Source organism: Dipodomys spectabilis, unplaced genomic scaffold, assembly GCF_019054845.1.
Source record: "Dipodomys spectabilis isolate Male_0828 unplaced genomic scaffold, ASM1905484v1 ptg000069l, whole genome shotgun sequence".
Taxonomy (NCBI): domain Eukaryota; kingdom Metazoa; phylum Chordata; class Mammalia; order Rodentia; family Heteromyidae; genus Dipodomys; species Dipodomys spectabilis.
The window spans coordinates 529453-546724 of NW_024870746.1; the positions used below are offsets into that span (position 1 = coordinate 529453).

A 17272-nucleotide genomic window follows, 5' to 3' on the forward strand; every position below is an offset into this window, starting at 1 on the left:
AGTAAGTAGCTAGATGTGAGGCTGGGGTATGGAAAGGGACATAATGGCTTCCAGACAGGAAAGACCTAGCAGTTAAGGGGAGCCAAGAGGTCTGGGAGATAGCTACCTGACTGGGGTACCTGGGGTGGAGGAGTGAGGGAATGGGCAAAGAATCGGAGAAAGACTGCTGAGCTGGGTCAAAACCAAATTTTGAAGAGATCTAAAGGGCAGATAAATAGTTTAGGGCTTTGTATGCAAGTAGAGAATCTGCAGCTGGGGAGAGCTAGGTGTCTTAGAAGAAAGTTTCCCAAGTTTGACCAACAGCCAGGCTTCATCTTGAGCTAGTGCATCCTGGTCCTCCTGTTTCATAGTCCAATCCAGCATTCTTCCTCCCAGTCTCACTGGAAACCACTTAGATCTAAGCCATGCAGCATCTCTGGGTCAGAGCTGAAGGGGAAATGCATTTTCTTAGGCAGAGGGGCAATGAAGTCAGAGATTCTGGAAACAGACAGCTTGGGTTCATGTCCTGCCTCTACCACTTAGCTATGGCCAATGCCTTCGCTTTATCTCTTTCATAATCTTCAAATGATAAAAGGGGTCTCACACAGGACTGAGGCAAAAGCTCATCAGTTGGCATATTCATACACATGTAAAGCTTGCAGAACAGGATGGCTCAGAAGAAGTGCTGCCCATGCCCATACTATGCCCTCTGATCAGTGACCTGCCTTCCCTTCTGTCCTCCTCTGGGGAACAGTATGAAGAACGCTTCCTGCAGGAAGAAACCGTGTCCCAGCAGATCAACTCCATCAAGCTCCTGCAGACTCGGCCCCTGGCCCCACCTGAGGTGGTGAAGCCGCAGCGCCCCTTGCAGAGGCAGGTCCACTTGAGGGGCAGGCCAGCCTCCAAGCCCACTGTCATCCGGGGCATCACCTACTACAAAGCCAAGGTTTCTGAGGAGGAGAACGACATGGAAGAGCAGCGTGAGTTGGGGTCAGCTGGGTTGCCCAGAGGAAGGACAGGGAGGGATTGCCATTGGGACCATGTGGAGATGGACTTCCTGGGAGCCACATACCCTATCCAGTCTGATTACTGCTGCATCCCACACTGCAGTTACAGGTTATCCAGTGTTCCTGTGCTTAGCCTTACCCTTGCTGCGCTGCCTTGAGCAAGTCACTTGCTTTTGCAGAAAAGCGTATGCCAAAAGCATGACAGAGTTGGAAGGGACTCAAGGGCCTTTTGTCCAGTCCTCTGTTTGTAGATGAGGAAACAGAGGGAGTGACACACAGTAGTATCTGCCACCCCTTCCTTGGCTGTTTGGGTCTCTAGCACCATCCCCTTTTGATCTTTATCTTTCATCCATTTTCATAGGAGGTAGAAACTCAACATTTTGGTTTTCATATACTTGCCAGCTTCCTCCTGTACTTCCTTGTCCAGAGCCCCCTACCAAAGCACTCCACAAGTCTTTCTCCAAGCTAGCAACTTCCCTAATCCAGCCTACACACCAGCTTTTTGACTGTCCCCTTGCTTCTGCCTTTCCCTCCATCCAGTTTGCTCCCCAGCCAGAAGCTGGCCTAATCATTTTATCTATTTTAACTGCATTTGTCATTGATTGGTGGGAGTTCTTTATTCTGGATACAAATCTAGATATGCACATAGTTTCTCCCTGCCTGTGGCTTGCAAATTCATTTCCTTCATGGTGTTTTTGATAAGTATGTGAAATCCAACTTACCAGTTATCATGTTTAAATTCTTTTAGTTGTCCACAGGAGTTGTCATTCAACAAAGCAGTTTATGCATACAATGCATCTTGATCAGTGTCACCCCTTTCATCATTCTCCCCATCCCTACTTAGTCCTTCCTTTAATTTTCTAAATTTTGTAGGACATGCATTAAATATTATGACTGCATTCTCCCACTTTCTATAGTTAGAACTCTTTGTATCTTCAAGAAATATTTCCATTCTCATGTTCTCTCTTTGCTTAAGATCCTCTAGCCTCTTCCATTTTACTTATAAGAAAAACAGAAGTCTGTGTGCAGCTCCAGGCCACACAAGGTCCAGCTTGGTTCCTTCTCTGACCTCACCTGTTACCCTCCCCTTCCCACCCTCAGCTTCATCCGCATGGACCATCTCACTGCTCCTCCACCTCCACAGTGTTTTCCAGACTCAGGGTCTTTGTACTGCCATTTCCTCTTAAATTCTTCTCTCCCAGTGCTGCATGGCTGACATCTGTACGTTCTTCTGGACTTTCTTCATCTGTTCAGCTCAACATTATTGCACAAATGTGTTGAGTGAAATGAACTGGATGACTCACCTCCTCCCAGCCATCAGAGTTCATCCCCTCCTACTGGTGACCCCTGGGTCTGAGATACATAGTAACAGCGGTGTGTTCAGAGAAAAATGAACTTCACCTGGAATCCTCAGCACCCTCTAAAATCGCAGCTAGCCTGCACCCCCAAACCCAGCTGTTATGTTGTAGAAAGGAGCCTTGTACTCACTCACCTGCCACCTGCTCTTGGTCTGGCATTTGTTCCACAGATGAACTTTTCAGTGGTGACCATGGAGTGGATTTACTCATTGAAGATCAGCTCCTGAGACAGGATGACCTACTGACCAGTGCCACCCAGAGGCCAGCAGTCACCCATCCAGGGACTGTGGTGACCACTGACTCCTCAGTAGTGCTACCAGTCTCCACCTCGGTGCTTGACCTTCCTGCCTCCAACCACCATGCCTCAGCTGGACAACTGTCCATCACACCAGATACCAACTCCGTGGTTCTAGACACCATGGTGGAGGCACCTTCTACCCAGGTCCCAGCCACCACTGTGGCCTACACAGCCACCCTACAACCCCCAGCTGCAGCAGCCCCCACAATGGCTCCTGAAGACGCCTTTGTGGAAGCTATGCACATGGCTCCACTGCCTCCCTTCACAGTCAGAGGAGCCCTACTGGGGACAGATGCAACTGCTGGGCAGGGAACAACCCCCACTGGTGGTCCCGAAGAGGAAGATGACATCCGGAATGTCATAGGTAAGTTCATCCTACTTGGCCTCTGAGTCTGGTCAGCTCAGGTAAAAAGGTAGAGCTAGGAAATAGATTGAAGGAGAAGAGCCAGATGGCCAAAGCTTTGTTGGTCATGGTGGGTGTGGGGTTTGAACTTGGGGTCTGGGCTTTTTTGCTCAAGGCTAGTGCTCTACAACTTGGAGGCACAGCTCCACTTAAGAGTCTCACAGACTTTCCTACCTAGGCTGGCTTTGAATTGCAATCCTCAAATCTCAGTTTCCTTTGTAGCTAGGATTACAGCCATGAGCCACTGGCGCCTGACTCAAAGCTCTTCATAAAGAAAGTTAAGTGTGTGGGGGAGAAGACTTCAGGAAGGTATATGTTCAGCAGTGAGTGGCTCAGTGGTAGATTCAGCATGTGAGGGACTCTGGGTTCAATCCCTCCATCATAAAAAAACAAAAACAGTGACAAAAAAGCAAATGAAGTTATTTAGTAATTATGAAGATTAGTAATTAGTTTTTAACATCTGGTAGGGCTCACTTATTGTTGGTTCTGGAACCTGAACTCAAAGCCTTGCATTTGTAGGTAATGTTCTACCATTTGTACCATATACCCACCCCCTTTTGTTTTGGGCTGGGCTCAACCCTTGATGCTCCAACCTCTGCCTCTCAATAGCTGGGATTATAGGCATGAAGCAGCTTTTTCATTGGAATGGAACCTTGCTTAACTTTTGGCTTTAATCCCTCCTGACCTCTGCCTTTGGCATAGCTAGAATTCCAGAAGTGAGGCAGCATGTGTGCATGACAGAAGTGGGACTTTTTTCTAAAATCTATATGAATGCATGGAGCAAGATCTTCCCTTCATGAGTTGGCATTATGAATATTTACTGAGTAGACCCCCACAATCAGGCTGTGAGTGAACAAAAGGATTGACTATGGGGAAAAGTCTCAGCATCAGAGCAGAGTGGGGAACAGGAAAGTAATCAGTACCATGGTCCCTAGGGGTAGAGTTCCATGAGCCCCAAAATTGGGTGGAACCTTTGTGACATATGACGCTATCACAGAGGGATGGAGAAACAAGGAAGAGATAGGCTGGCTGGCTGATGGGGAGGCTGGGGAATGTTGTTAAAGGCAGTATTGTTTTAAGGTGGTTTTTAAGGGGTGAATGGGAGCTTGGTCTGTAGAAAAAGGAAGACTTTTGATGTCTAAGTCTAAAGGAATGAATTCCAAAAGCAAGAGGAATGCACCTTTTTCTGAACCTGAATGCTTGATGGCACCAGATGACTGAGAACAGTGCAACAGGAGAGAGGGGGTGAAAATAGCTATGAAGAAACTACACCAAAAAGAACTGAGCCAACCATTTATCAAGTCACCGCTCAAAGTGACTAAATAATACTACTGAACAGCTATTTTCATGTGTGTGTATGTGCCAGTACTGGGACTTGAACTCAGGACCTCTTGCTCTTAGCTTTTTTTCTTCAAGCCATACCTCTACCACCTGAGCTCCACCCCTACTTCTGCTTTTTTTACTAGTTAGTTCAAGATAAGAGTCTCATGGATTTTACTGCCTGGGATAGCTTTGAACAGTAATCCTCAGAACTCAGCCTCCTAAACAGCTAGTATTACAGGCATGAGCCACCAGCACCTGGCCAGAACAGCACTCAAAATATTTGTTGAAAAATACACTTGCTTTGACAGAGGATGTGGCTTGTTCCTAATCCTTAATCCGTGAGCACCAAGGTGAAGGGAGAGCACCTGCCAAGCCATGTGGCCAGGTGCAGCCTGGTTCCTGGCACTAATAGCCTTTGCTGGGACCTTTGCTAAATCTCTGCCTTGCTCTTAATATGAATGGAAATTAGAAATTTGCCAAAGACTTATTCCTTCCTATTCTTTAGTCTCCTGCAGGAAGTTTATGGGGACACAGTATAGCAAAGGTACTTACTGGGTGAACATCCCAGAATAAGGGCAGAGTGGTGTCAGCAAAACAGGTTGGAGGGATGGACCCCAGGGTCCATAGCCCTGGAATAGGAAAAAGTTTTCCTTTCTTCGCTTTCCCTTTTGTGATGCCATCAAATTAGCCATGCAAGGCCTTTGAAGCAGTGGTCCTGCCTGGGCATCTGAGCAAAGGCTTCTGCTTCCACCCTAACTCTGGCAGCCTTGAAACTGGAGTCCCTAAACTCAGCACTTCACTTCCCCATCTACGCTGTGTGAGTTCCAGTCCCATACCTCCGCCCTCAGCTTGTCATCCTCCAGTGGAAGGGGAAGGGCCTCTGGGTGCTTAGAAGTCTGTCCCCATCACCCTACTGCAGGTGGTGAGAAGATAGTGTGTCCTCTGATGGTGGGTTGGAGCCTGGGAACCTCTCCCTTTCTCTGCTGGCCAAGAGTGGAGCCCCTTGCCACCATCATAGCCTACCTCCTAGCCTGGTCCTGGCCCCAAACCTCTCTAACTTGCTTCCCCTGGGTTTTGCATCTGTGAGATTTTCTGGCATGTTCCTTTCTGGGATTCTTAAGACCCTGCCCCCTCCAGAAACCTGAGTTCTCTTACATAGAACCTCCGAGTCCTGGCAGCCCACAGGTAAACAGGGGAGAGAACATATGTTCTCCTGTGATAAATGTTGGGCAAAGAATGTAAGACTGTTTTTACACCTGTAGAGGCTTGGCCTGGTGGAACAGACTTGTAACCCCCGCTACTTGGGAGGCAGAAATAGGTTTGTGATCTGAAGCTTAACATAAAGTTAGTGTGAGACTATCTCAAGAACAAAAGCAAAACAGACTAGAGCATGACTCAAGTGGCAGAGAGTTTGCTTAGCAAGTGTGAGGTCCAGAGTTCAAAACCCAGTACTACCAAAAGAAACTAATCTGCAGAGTTTTCAGAAGAGCTGGACTTCTCTTATATCTACTCATAGAAAACCTGGGTGCAGACACAGATATGCAGTCCCCACATATACTGAAGATTGTCTCGGAAGAAGCGTTTGGCTGTTCAAGCCATGTGGGACGTTTAACAAGTTTTAGGGAATCATTTTGAATCATTAATTAGCTACCAAGTGTTTCCTTCTAGCTGCCTTAATATAGAGAGGTTTCCACACTAGAACCTTCTCTGCAGACCTCCTGGCTCACCTGGACCTGGCCAAGCAAGGTAATAGGCTGACATCCCACAGCCATCAGTTCAATAAGAAACATTTAGCTGAAACTGACCTGGGCCGCCGTCTTGCTACTGGGGAGGGCTGGCTTGCTATTTGATGGCAGTTATGATTGTTGAGCTGCTTAACATGTGGTTTTAAACAGGGTTGTCTTTAAAACATCTTATCCCAGGTTTCCAAGCTTGATTTTCTGGTCCTAAAATAACTTTTATTACACTCAGAAGAGTTTTAAATTCACAGAAGTATTCCAAACACAAGTAGAGGAGGATTATTCTTTTTTTTTTTTTTTTTTTGTCGGTCATGGGGCTTGAACTCTGGGCCTGGGCACTGTCCCTCAGCTCTTCAGCTCAAAGCTAGCACTCTACCACTTGAGCCACGGCACCACTTCTGATTTTCTGAGTGGTTTATTGGAGATAAGAGTTTCACGAATTTTCCTGCCCAGGCTGGCTTTGAACTGCGATCCTCAGATCTCAGCCTCCTGAGTAGCTAGGATTACAGGCGTGAGCCACCGGCACCTGGTGAGGAGAATTATTCCTGACTGTGCAAATGAGCCATTGGTATGTCTTAGCTGGAGCACAAAGAGAGGAAATACTGGCAGTGATGAGCACTGGGCTTAGGGAGAAAGGCTGGGTGGAGGGGAGCAGTAGCCTCACCACCAGGCTGAGAAAGTCTGTGGGGGGTGCTAGAGCCATGAGGCTAGGGCTTTGCAGATTCCTAGATTTTATCAGTGACAATTCCTGATGCATTTTAGAAGCTAATTTGGGATGAGGGTGGGAAAAGATAAAAGTACTTTCAGAGAACCATCAGCTATCATCAGTGCCAGTAAGAGCTCATCTTATATTTGAATCTGCAAAGGATGTCTCTACCACACAGTGCTTGGTCTTAGCCACCCCCAGAGCTTGTGAGATAGCCAGGCTGTCCTGGCTTTCCAGAGCCTCCACAGAGCCCAGATTCTTCCTAGTCAGCTGCCTTCAGTCTCCTGGCTAGCAGTGCCCATCTTGAGTCCATGGGCATACCTGTGAGTCCCCTAGCCCAGGCCCCCAACCCATCAGGGCCTCTACCATAGTCATATCTCAGGGGCTGCTAGCTCTAAAAGATAAGTGTAAGGAGCTATTCCTTGTAAATAGGTGCCTCCTGGCCAGGGTGAGGCTCACTCAGCCAGCCCCTCTTTGTGTGGGCTGCAAAGAGTCACAGTGAGTACGACACATTCATTTCTGTGAGGGGCTAACTGCATGAGCAAGGCAGGTGGCCAAAGTAGAGAACATACAGTTGTGTGGTGGCAGGCAGTGGTACTTATGGTCCTGTTCTGCAGTGGGACTCCCTCTTCTGAGCCTCACAGTACAAAAAGGAGCCCTGAGGAAGAGGCAACAGTGGGAGCTAGGGAGCGCAGAGTGAAGGGAAAGTAGCAGGAATATATGGGCACAGACTAGGCTGGAAGAATGGCAGGATTTCTGGTGGGAGAGCCAAGACCTGATGATGGGGGATGGGGAATAAGACAAGACTAAAGGCTGCAGGTGATTGTGAGGGTTATAAGCACAGAAACAATGCACAAATTTGGTCAGTGTGGACACTGAGCACTGAATGATGTATGGGTACTTGCATGTCAGATGCCATGACAGCTCTAGCAGGAGCCTTGGTTAGAGCTTGTGTATGACACACATAGGCTTATGGAAGACCAGTGTTGATTGTAAATGTGATTATAGCCCAGCAGGGAACTCAGTGGGACCAGACAGGGGTGAGGAAACCATACAGGCAGCTGATGGCACAGCAAGAGCCCTAGGGCAGCCTGGACTCTTCTGGAAACGGGGTTAATTTGGTGTTTTATGCCACTGTAAGTAGAAAAATATTGAAAATTCAAATAGCATGAGTTTTACCATTCATCTTTATATTTTGTAACATCCATTACAAATACGAGACCTTTTGACTGATAGGCAGAATCCACCAAAATGATATGATCAGTGTTCTGTGGCTCATACATTTCTATCTTGTGCTTACTAGAACAGTGGAAACCTGCACAAAACTCACTCATTTATTTTTTTCTGTTACTGTTATACTTGTGACTTCTTATAGCCAAAGGATGCTATAAATCAGCACCAAGGTCATGTAGGACCTAGTTCAGAAAGTGCCAAACAAGCTTCAGTTGTGTCTCAGTTGTGTGCAGACAAGCCTTTAATTTTGAATGACAACATGCATAGAGTGATACCCTGGCCTTGGCATCTCAGGTTTTTACTGGGGCTCAGTTGGATGAGGTGAACTGTCTGCTTGGCCATTCTCAGACTCCAGCCTCTTCAGAGATCAAGTTTTCATGAAACATCGTGGTTGTTCTTGATCTATACATGTTTTACCCACACTCTGACTTCAGCTATCATTCCTCTTCTGTCATTATCAGCATAAGCTGAAAATGCTTTTTTAATACAAGCATATAAGGATAGGGTAGGGTTTCTCAGCCGACCATGATGTCTCCTGCTTTTGAGACCAGTCTTGGTTGTCGTGGGAGTGTGCCCTGGAACAGCATGTTTACCATGTGCTCACTTTGAACCTCACCAAGCTCCCATACATGACAGTGAACCCAGAATTGAGTCCACTGGATACAACCAACTCTAAATGTATGTAGGTGCTTACACTGTGCTCTGGTCATGCACATGGCCATGTCCTACTCTCCTTATGAAATTCAAAGGTAAATAATTAAGAATTTCAAGATGCCACTACCAGAGCATTAACCTGGAATGCTCTGAGTATGAGGCCTGCATAGGTTATACCCCCGTAAAGCCACCACAGGCATGGAATCCCTGGAGACGCCTGATATGTCCAGCTAAGGATAGGTGAGAAGTGTCAAGCTGACAACCTGAGGGCCAAATTTACTCAAGATGAGTCTGTGCTCTTGACTTTGGGTGCCTTCGGGCTGCTGCTCTTCTGGTTCATTTTGTATGCTGGGCCTGTTGTCTCACACCCAGCCTGTAGCCACTTGAGTTGAGGTGGCAAGAAGAATGGCCCTGTCAGAGGCATAGGGGCTCCACAACATGGTGGTTGGAGAGGTGTTATTAGGGTTTCAGCTGATGCAGTCATGGAAACATCTCTACGACTTCTGGATGGGGCAGAGGTGAGCCAATGAGACAAACTTGTGTCACTGGAGTGAGCCAAGCCAGAGACAGTAAGGTCTAAACCAAGCCATGGAGGTGAAAGAACCTAGCAGCAAGAGAAAGACCAAATGAAGAGAATGAGTATATGCAACCCATTGACCATTTGAAATGTGGGTAGTGAAGACATCATGATGGCTCAAGTTTCTGACTTGGCTAGTGTGTGACATGTCTTGCCTTTGTCTAGAACAAGAAATTCAAGTGGAACAGACTGTGACCTGGAGCAAATGAATCTTTAAGCCATCAACCTGGAGGGAGCAGGACACCCAGGGGAAATATCCAGTAGGCCATTGATAACTGATACTCAGAAATGACACCTGGACCAAGAGGAAAAGGGATAATACTGAGCTATAAGAGTTATCTGAGCCAGGTGCCGGTGGCTCACACCTGTAATCCTAGCTACTCAAGAGGCTGAGATCTGAGGATCACGGTTCAAAGCCAGCCCAGGTAGAAAGGTTCATGAGACTCTGATCTCCAATAAACCGGGGCTGGGAGTTTAGCTCAATGAAAGAGCGCCTGCCTGGTGAGCGCCAGGCCCTGAGTTCGGTCCTCAACTCTGAAAAAAAAAAAAAAAAAGCTCAAGAGGTAGAGCACTCTCACCTTGAGCTGAAGAGCGCAGGGACAGTGCCCAGGCCCAGAGTTCAAGCCCCACAACCAACAACAACAACAAAAAAAAGAGTTATCTGAAAAAGGGGTAGGGCCATCCAAGTGCTGGAGAAGGTAGGCAAGTGAGAGACAGGAACCAGAAGAGCAGGTCATGGAAACCCGCTGAGGTCCACTGAAGGAAGCAACACTTCTCAAGGTAGGATGGTGGTTGAAAAGGGGCTTGAATAGAGCAGGAAGGCTGGAGAGGCCCCCTGAGAGGCAGCATCAGGGGTATGGGCTGATCTCATCTGGTCAGGGAGGTCAGCCATGTGAACTCACAACATAAGGCAGGAGAGGCTCCTAATTGCTGATATATTCTTTTAGGATGTGATATCTCAACAGCTTTATATATTAAAAGGAAGAACCCTTTCTTTTCAGGCCTTGGTCACCATATAACAAGGTTAAGTCCTTTGTTGGAGTGTTGAGTGAGATAAATAGAAGTGCTTGATCTGTCACTATCCTTTACAGCCCTATTCTAGAGTAACTAAGATGCATTGCAGACAGCATTCTCCTCTCTGCAGTGCCTTTGACCTGCCTCCCATGACCTTCATCTTAAAGAGGAGTCAGAGTGCAGTGTCTTCTCTCCAAAGCTGACAGACTATTGTCAAGAGTGGGAGCTTCTGAACCACCCCACTGTCCAGACTTGTTTGGCAACATGTCTGGACCTCATAGTTCACTAGCCTCCTCCCTTGATTTTTTTTTTTTTTGTAAAAAATACTATACAGAGGGGTTACAGTTACATAAGTAGGGTAATGAGTACATTTCCTATCAAGCATTGTTACCTCCTCCTTTGTTTTTCCCCTACCATCCCTTCCCTCCCTATCTCTCCAACTCCTCCCTCCACACACACCCCCACCTGAAATTGTAAAGTTCATTTTCAACATGTGTCTTGTACATCTCACTGTTACAATGGGTCAACCTGTATCCTTATTTAAGTATTTTGTTATATCCCTTCCCCTCCCCAAATTATAAAAATGTGTATACAAGATGCAGGACACCAGAATCAGATACAGTGAAAACAGGGGTTATACCATGGGGTAAGAACATACAAAAGAAACAAAAGAATCACATAGTCCGTTATAAGTAGGTTAAAAACAATAGCAAAGCCCATAGAACTCATAAACTTTATACCACGATAGACACTTTGCCCCAAAAGGTGACTTTAACTAAGCATCACTATCCCACAATACTGTGAAATTATATAATCACTTAATCACAAAAAAATTGCAAAAAAAATAGCAAGGAAAAAAAACCACTCATGTCCCTGTCTTGGGGTTCATTTCACTTAACATCATCTTATATGGTCATATGTAGCTTTTGACCTTTTCTGCTTGTTCTAGACATGTACTGGTTATTGCAAATAAGGTAAACCATGGGACCTAATGTTTCTTTAGGTCTGGCTTACTTCACTTAGTATAATTTTTTCCAAGTCTTTCCATTTCCTAACAAATGTTCTCCCTTGATCTTGTCCTCAAATTCTGTGAAACCACATACATCAATACTGTCCTTCCAACCCAAGCTCCTCCACCCCTCCATAGCGTTTGCTCTATCTCAGGACATATAGAAGTATGTCTTGAGGTCCCAAGTGTCAGGACTGTATGACTGCATGACTGCAAGTGGGGACTCCCCTCTTCCTACAGAGACAGGAACATCTTCCCTAGTCACATAAGTTGACTTTATCTGTGTTCATTTGCTATAGACCTGCTGTCTAAAAACAATAGAAATTTATTCACTAACAGTTCTGAAGGCTATAAATCCAAAATTAGTTTTACAAGGCCAAACCAGTCATGGTGTCAGAAGGCTGGAACTTGCCAGAGACTACAGAATAGATTCCATCCTTCCCTTATCCAGTTTCTGGTGACTACCAGCATTCCTTGGATTATGGCTACAACACTCCAGTCTTTTCTTCCATTATCACATTGTCTCTTCTTTTTCTGTAGTCAGTTTACCTGTATCTCTTCATTATGAAGATACTTATAATTGATCCACCTAGATGTTCCAGGATAATCTTTAAGATTCTTGGCTTATTCATGTCTACAAAGTCCCTTTTTCCCTAGAAGGTTGCCTTAATAGGTTCTAGTGACTAGGAACTGGGTATCTATGGGATGTGCCTCTTATCCCTTAGGAAAAATCTCCAAGCACTCTTGAATCAGACAGGGCAGGTATTAGACTTGCTTTACTATTAAATATAGAGGCAACAAAATACTTATTCCCAAACAGAAGTGAGATAAGGCTCAACTCTAAATGCAAAGGCCAGTGAAGATTTAGATCTAAGAAGTGGACTAATAGAAGGGCAATTACTATGGTAGTGGAATTCTTGATAGACAAACTTAACAGAATTTCCGTGGAAACCAATACAGGATGGATCATATAACTCTGGTGAAAGATAAATAAATTTAGGAGATTTTAAAGGTGTCAAGAATGACCCAACAACCCTACTATAGGGCATTTAACCAAATGACCACAAATAAGACCACACTAAAGCTATAAGCACAACTATCTTCATTGCAGCATTATTTACAATTACTAAGATATGAAACCAACCCAGTGGATGAATGGGTCAAGACAATGTGATACACACACACACACACACACACACACACACACACACAAACACAAACACATACACAATGAAATTTTATGCTTCCTTCAGAAAGAATGATATTGGCTCATTCCTAAGGAAATGGAAAGACTTGGAAATAATCATATTAAGTGAAGTAAGCCAGACCCAAAGAAACATAGGATCCATGGATTCCCTTATTTGTAATAATTATTATATGCCCAGGATAGTCCTAGCAGAGGATCACAATATCTCAACAGCTATGCACATATGATCATATAAAATGTGCTAACAGAAATGATCTCCAATGGAAATGAACTCCAGGATATGGAAACAAGAGCTGTGTGTGTGTGTGTGTGTGTGTGTGTGTGTGTGTGTGTGTGTTTTGTTTGCAGTTATTTTTTTCATTCTTTTTTAATGCTTTATCCCCTGTTGTCATTTTTTATTTTGATATCCTTAGTCTTGTATATAACTTCATCTGATTTGAGGAATGGAAGGGAAATCACAAAAATGGTGAGACAAAACCAATGCAACAGTGATACTCACATGATACTATGTTAGAAATGAACTTCACAACTTATGGGGGGAGGGAAGTCAGGGGGAGGGAAAGCAGGAGAAAAAGAGGAGGAGGTTAACACTGTTTAACAAGAAATGTACTCATATCTTTACTTATGTAACTGTAACCCCTCCATATATCAACTGTACAATAAAATTAAATTTAAAATAGAAAAAAATAGGCAACACAGACTTTTGGCTCAGTGTCAGGACCAAGCTGAAGGCCATTGGCTTCAAGTCCAAACACCTCAGATTCCTGCCATTGAGAGCCTTGGGCTGCATAGAAAGAACTGTAGGGTTTGAGGCTCTTCCAGGTACACAGACCATCAACTCAGATAAGCCCCAGCGTTTTGAGCCCATTCAACTAGACAGGTGATGTGGCCACCACAATGCAGACAGAAGCACCTTGTCTTGCATGGCCATTCGTGGAGCTTTGGGGATGGCTGGCATGTATGGGGAAATTAGAGTCCTTGCCAGAGCCCAGGGAAGAGGTATATGAAGGTGCTTTTCTAGGATGGCATGTAAGGGCTCACCTTCATGCTAGAAAGTATGGCTTCTCCACTGGTAGCCAGGCCCTGCTTCATACTATGGAATGAGATGTTTTTCCATCAGACTCTGCCACCAGGCTCAGTAGGAACTGCTGCTTTATTGTCGCGCACAGATGAGCTCAGCTGTGGGGGAAATGCGGCTTGGGTGGGTAGGTTCTGCTATTTGATGGGGAGAGATTCTACCTCCAGATGACAGAGTAGAACCCAGTAAACCTCCACTGAGCTGTCCAAACCTTCCCAGTGGCACCAAGTTGTGGGACATACCTTGGAAAACATGTTCTGGTTGCCCCAGAGCCAGGGCCAAGAACGTGGCTACCCTGCTCCATCTGCCAGCTGAGGGCACGAGGTTCCTTCATCAGATGGTTTCAACTAGAATGAGTGGACTAGTATGGAACAGTTTGTGAATAGAGCTGCCCTGGAATTGAGAGAGCCCAGAATCCAAACTGTAGATCTTTCTTTTTTCCCAAATGAGTGTCTGGAAAGGAAAGGCAGGCACTCGGCTGGTCTTTGGCAGAAAGGTCTCAGGAAGCCAAGAGGTAGGATCCATTTGGTGGTTGTCCTTTCTGTCACTTCCACAGTCCATTAGTACAAGGACAGGAAGAGCATGAGCCCTTAGGGGTCACTAATGACTTAAGCATCATTCTGCCCAACAGAATCCTCTTCTCAGCTTGTACTTATTTTCTCATGCTGCTGTGGCACACCCAAGACCATCTGGTGCCTGAGGCATGCTGGGACCAGGCTGGATACACATGCTGGCATGTGTGTTCTGAGAATACAAAGAAGAAAAGCTACAGCCCTTGGTGCTTATGCTGTGGTTGGGGTAGGCATAGGAAGAAGAAAGATGTGTAAGCATTGTGAAAACCAGTGTGGTGTATGTCTGTAATCCCCGCTATGTGGGATTAATAGGAGGATAACTGAGGCCTGCTTGTCCCAACACATAAACAAAAAAAAAAAAAACAAAAAAAAACATGAAAGCCTATCTGAAAATACTTAACATAAGGGGCTGATGCAGGGCTAAAGTGGTAGAGCACTTTCCAAGCAAGTGTGAGATCCCAAGCTCAAACCCCAGTACTACCAAAAAAAATCGTTAGAAGTTGAAATGTCCTGTCATAGAAATACATTCATACTGCTTTGGACACAGGAAAGGATTCTGGAACTTAATTTAGCTCCCAGAGCGAGAGAACTAAATAACAGGAGCAAAGCACAGTGGCATAACACTGTCCCACCATGGGGTCAGTGATGTCTTTGTAGTAGTAGTGTGCAGGATATGTAAAGGGATTCACAACAGATTATGTCAAAGCCATCTGGGGTCAGTTTCTGTAGGACTGTTAGAAGTGGCCAAGAGTTCAGATGGGAGGGCCAGAAAAGGCTCAAAGATTTGGGGGTCATCATTAGATCATCCTAACCTCTATATATACCCCTTCTCCACCAGGGAGGTGCAAAGACACCCTGTCCACAATCACAGGGCCAACCACACAAAACACATATGGGAGAAATGAAGGCGCCTGGATGAAGGACCCCCTGGCCAAGGACGAGAGGATTTATGTAACCAACTATTACTATGGCAACACCCTGGTAGAGTTCCGGAACCTGGAGAACTTCAAACAAGGTACTGGGTTATGGGTCCAGCTCAGAAAGCCTCTTCCCTGCCCTCCAGGAACCCTGCTGCATCTGGCCAGGCCTCTTTAGGATGATAGCAGATGAGAAAGATGACATCTTTTGACAGAAGGAACTTTCCTGGGAGGAACCTTCCCTGGAAGGGAAGTTCCCCTTCCATACTCCCTCACATTTTCTTTTGGCTCTCAGCTCTGGCCCTCTTTCTAGCACTTGATAGTTGATAAATCCAGCCATATGAGCACTATAGATTCTGGAAACTTTGCAGTGAGCAAATGGAAACTGCTGTTTGTGTGACTGAGGCAGAGTACTTAAGCAACTTCTTGTAGAACACTAGAAAGAACCAGAACCAAGGCACAAAGCCAAGTGTGCAGACCCCTGCTAGATAGCTCACCCCTTCCCAGAGGCTGTAGGTCCCTCTACAGCACTGCCTTGAGCCTCCTGTCTTCTTACCCTACCACAGGTCGCTGGAGCAATTCCTACAAGCTGCCGTACAGCTGGATCGGCACAGGCCATGTGGTGTACAATGGTGCCTTTTACTATAACCGAGCTTTCACCCGAAACATCATTAAGTATGACCTGAAGCAGCGCTATGTGGCTGCCTGGGCTATGCTCCATGATGTGGCCTATGAAGAGGCCACCCCCTGGCGGTGGCAGGGCCACTCTGATGTGGACTTTGCTGTGGATGAGAATGGCTTATGGCTCATCTACCCAGCTCTGGACGATGAGGGTTTCAGCCAGGAGGTCATTGTCCTTAGCAAGCTCAATGCTGTGGACCTGAGCACACAGAAGGAGACCACGTGGCGCACAGGGCTGCGGCGGAATTTCTATGGCAACTGTTTTGTCATCTGTGGGGTGCTGTACGCCGTGGACAGCTACAACCAGCGCAATGCCAACATCTCCTATGCCTTTGACACCCACACCAACACACAGATCGTCCCCAGGCTGCTGTTTGAGAATGAATATTCCTACACAACTCAGGTAGACTACAACCCCAAAGACCGCCTCCTGTATGCCTGGGACAATGGCCACCAGGTCACCTACCATGTCATCTTTGCCTACTGACACCCTTATCCTTGCACAAAAGCATTCGAGGGGCCACTAGCACCTTGTGTGTCTGTGTGTCTGTGTGTACGAGTGTGCAGCTGGATATGTGTTTTAAAATATATATTTTGTATAATATTACAAATACAAAATGACAGTTTGGGTCTATTTTTTTTAAATATGGATTGTAGATCAATCCATGCATGTATGTGCTGGTCTCATCCTCCACAGTTTATATTTTTGTGCAAATGAACTTCTCTTTCTGACCAGCAGCCACTTTCCTTCATGCCCTACACCCTTCTCACTCTGGGGAAAGGTTTCTTCCCTTGGGTCTTGCAGGCAGGAGTGAAGGAACAAGAAAGAGGGCTGAGTGGTGGGGGGAAAAAATTATGTATTGGAGAAGTTTTAAAAACCTAGAAAAAAGCCTTTTTTAAAAATAAAGAAGACATTTAAAAATCATTCCCCGGTGTACTTTTGTTTAGCAGGGATGCATCTGGCCAAGGCTGGATCCCCATCCTGGCTCTCAGAAGTGTACTCCTGCTGAACTGGACAGTGTCTCAAGTTAGTACAGGTATTAGTGCCCCTCCCTCCCTCCTCCAACCCCCACAGAAGGGCTTGCTGCCAGGGGATTTGCAATGAGCTGGCCCCTGCATTATTTTGTGACACTGTTTCTTTTATTTCTCTTCTACTGTCACACCCAAGTTCTTTGCTTACAGTTCTGCTTTCTTTCTGATCATTTTGCCCAAGATGTGGGCTCTATTTGTTCCTTAATTATGTATCACATGCCCTTGTTTCCAACTTCTTTAAATCAAAAACTTTCCATCATCTGGACAACAGTGGCTCCTGCCTGTAATCCTAGCTATTCAGCAGGCTGAGATCTGAGGATTGCAGTTTGAAGCCAGACTGTGGTAGAAAAGTCCAAGAGACTTATCTCCAATTAGCCATCAAAAAGCCAAAGTGGAGCTGTAGCTCAAGTGATAAGAAGTCCAGCCTTGGTGAAAAGCTAAGAACAAGAGACCCTGAGTTCAAGTCCCAGTATGAGCACACAAAA

General features: G+C 45.7%; 1 protein-coding gene across 1 annotated transcript in view; it reads left to right on the forward strand.

Moving 5' to 3' along the window:
* The window catches only part of Olfml2b (olfactomedin like 2B), a 36968-nt gene extending 20293 nt beyond the window's left edge, over positions 1-16675 (forward strand). The window contains exons 5-8 of the mRNA XM_042682306.1: positions 734-959; positions 2515-3006; positions 14996-15172; positions 15641-16675. Coding sequence (XP_042538240.1) covers positions 734-959; positions 2515-3006; positions 14996-15172; positions 15641-16242 — 1497 coding nt within the window. The 3' untranslated portion in view covers positions 16243-16675. The remainder of the gene's footprint in view (positions 1-733; positions 960-2514; positions 3007-14995; positions 15173-15640) is intronic.
* The last annotated feature ends 597 nt before the right edge of the window (positions 16676-17272 follow it).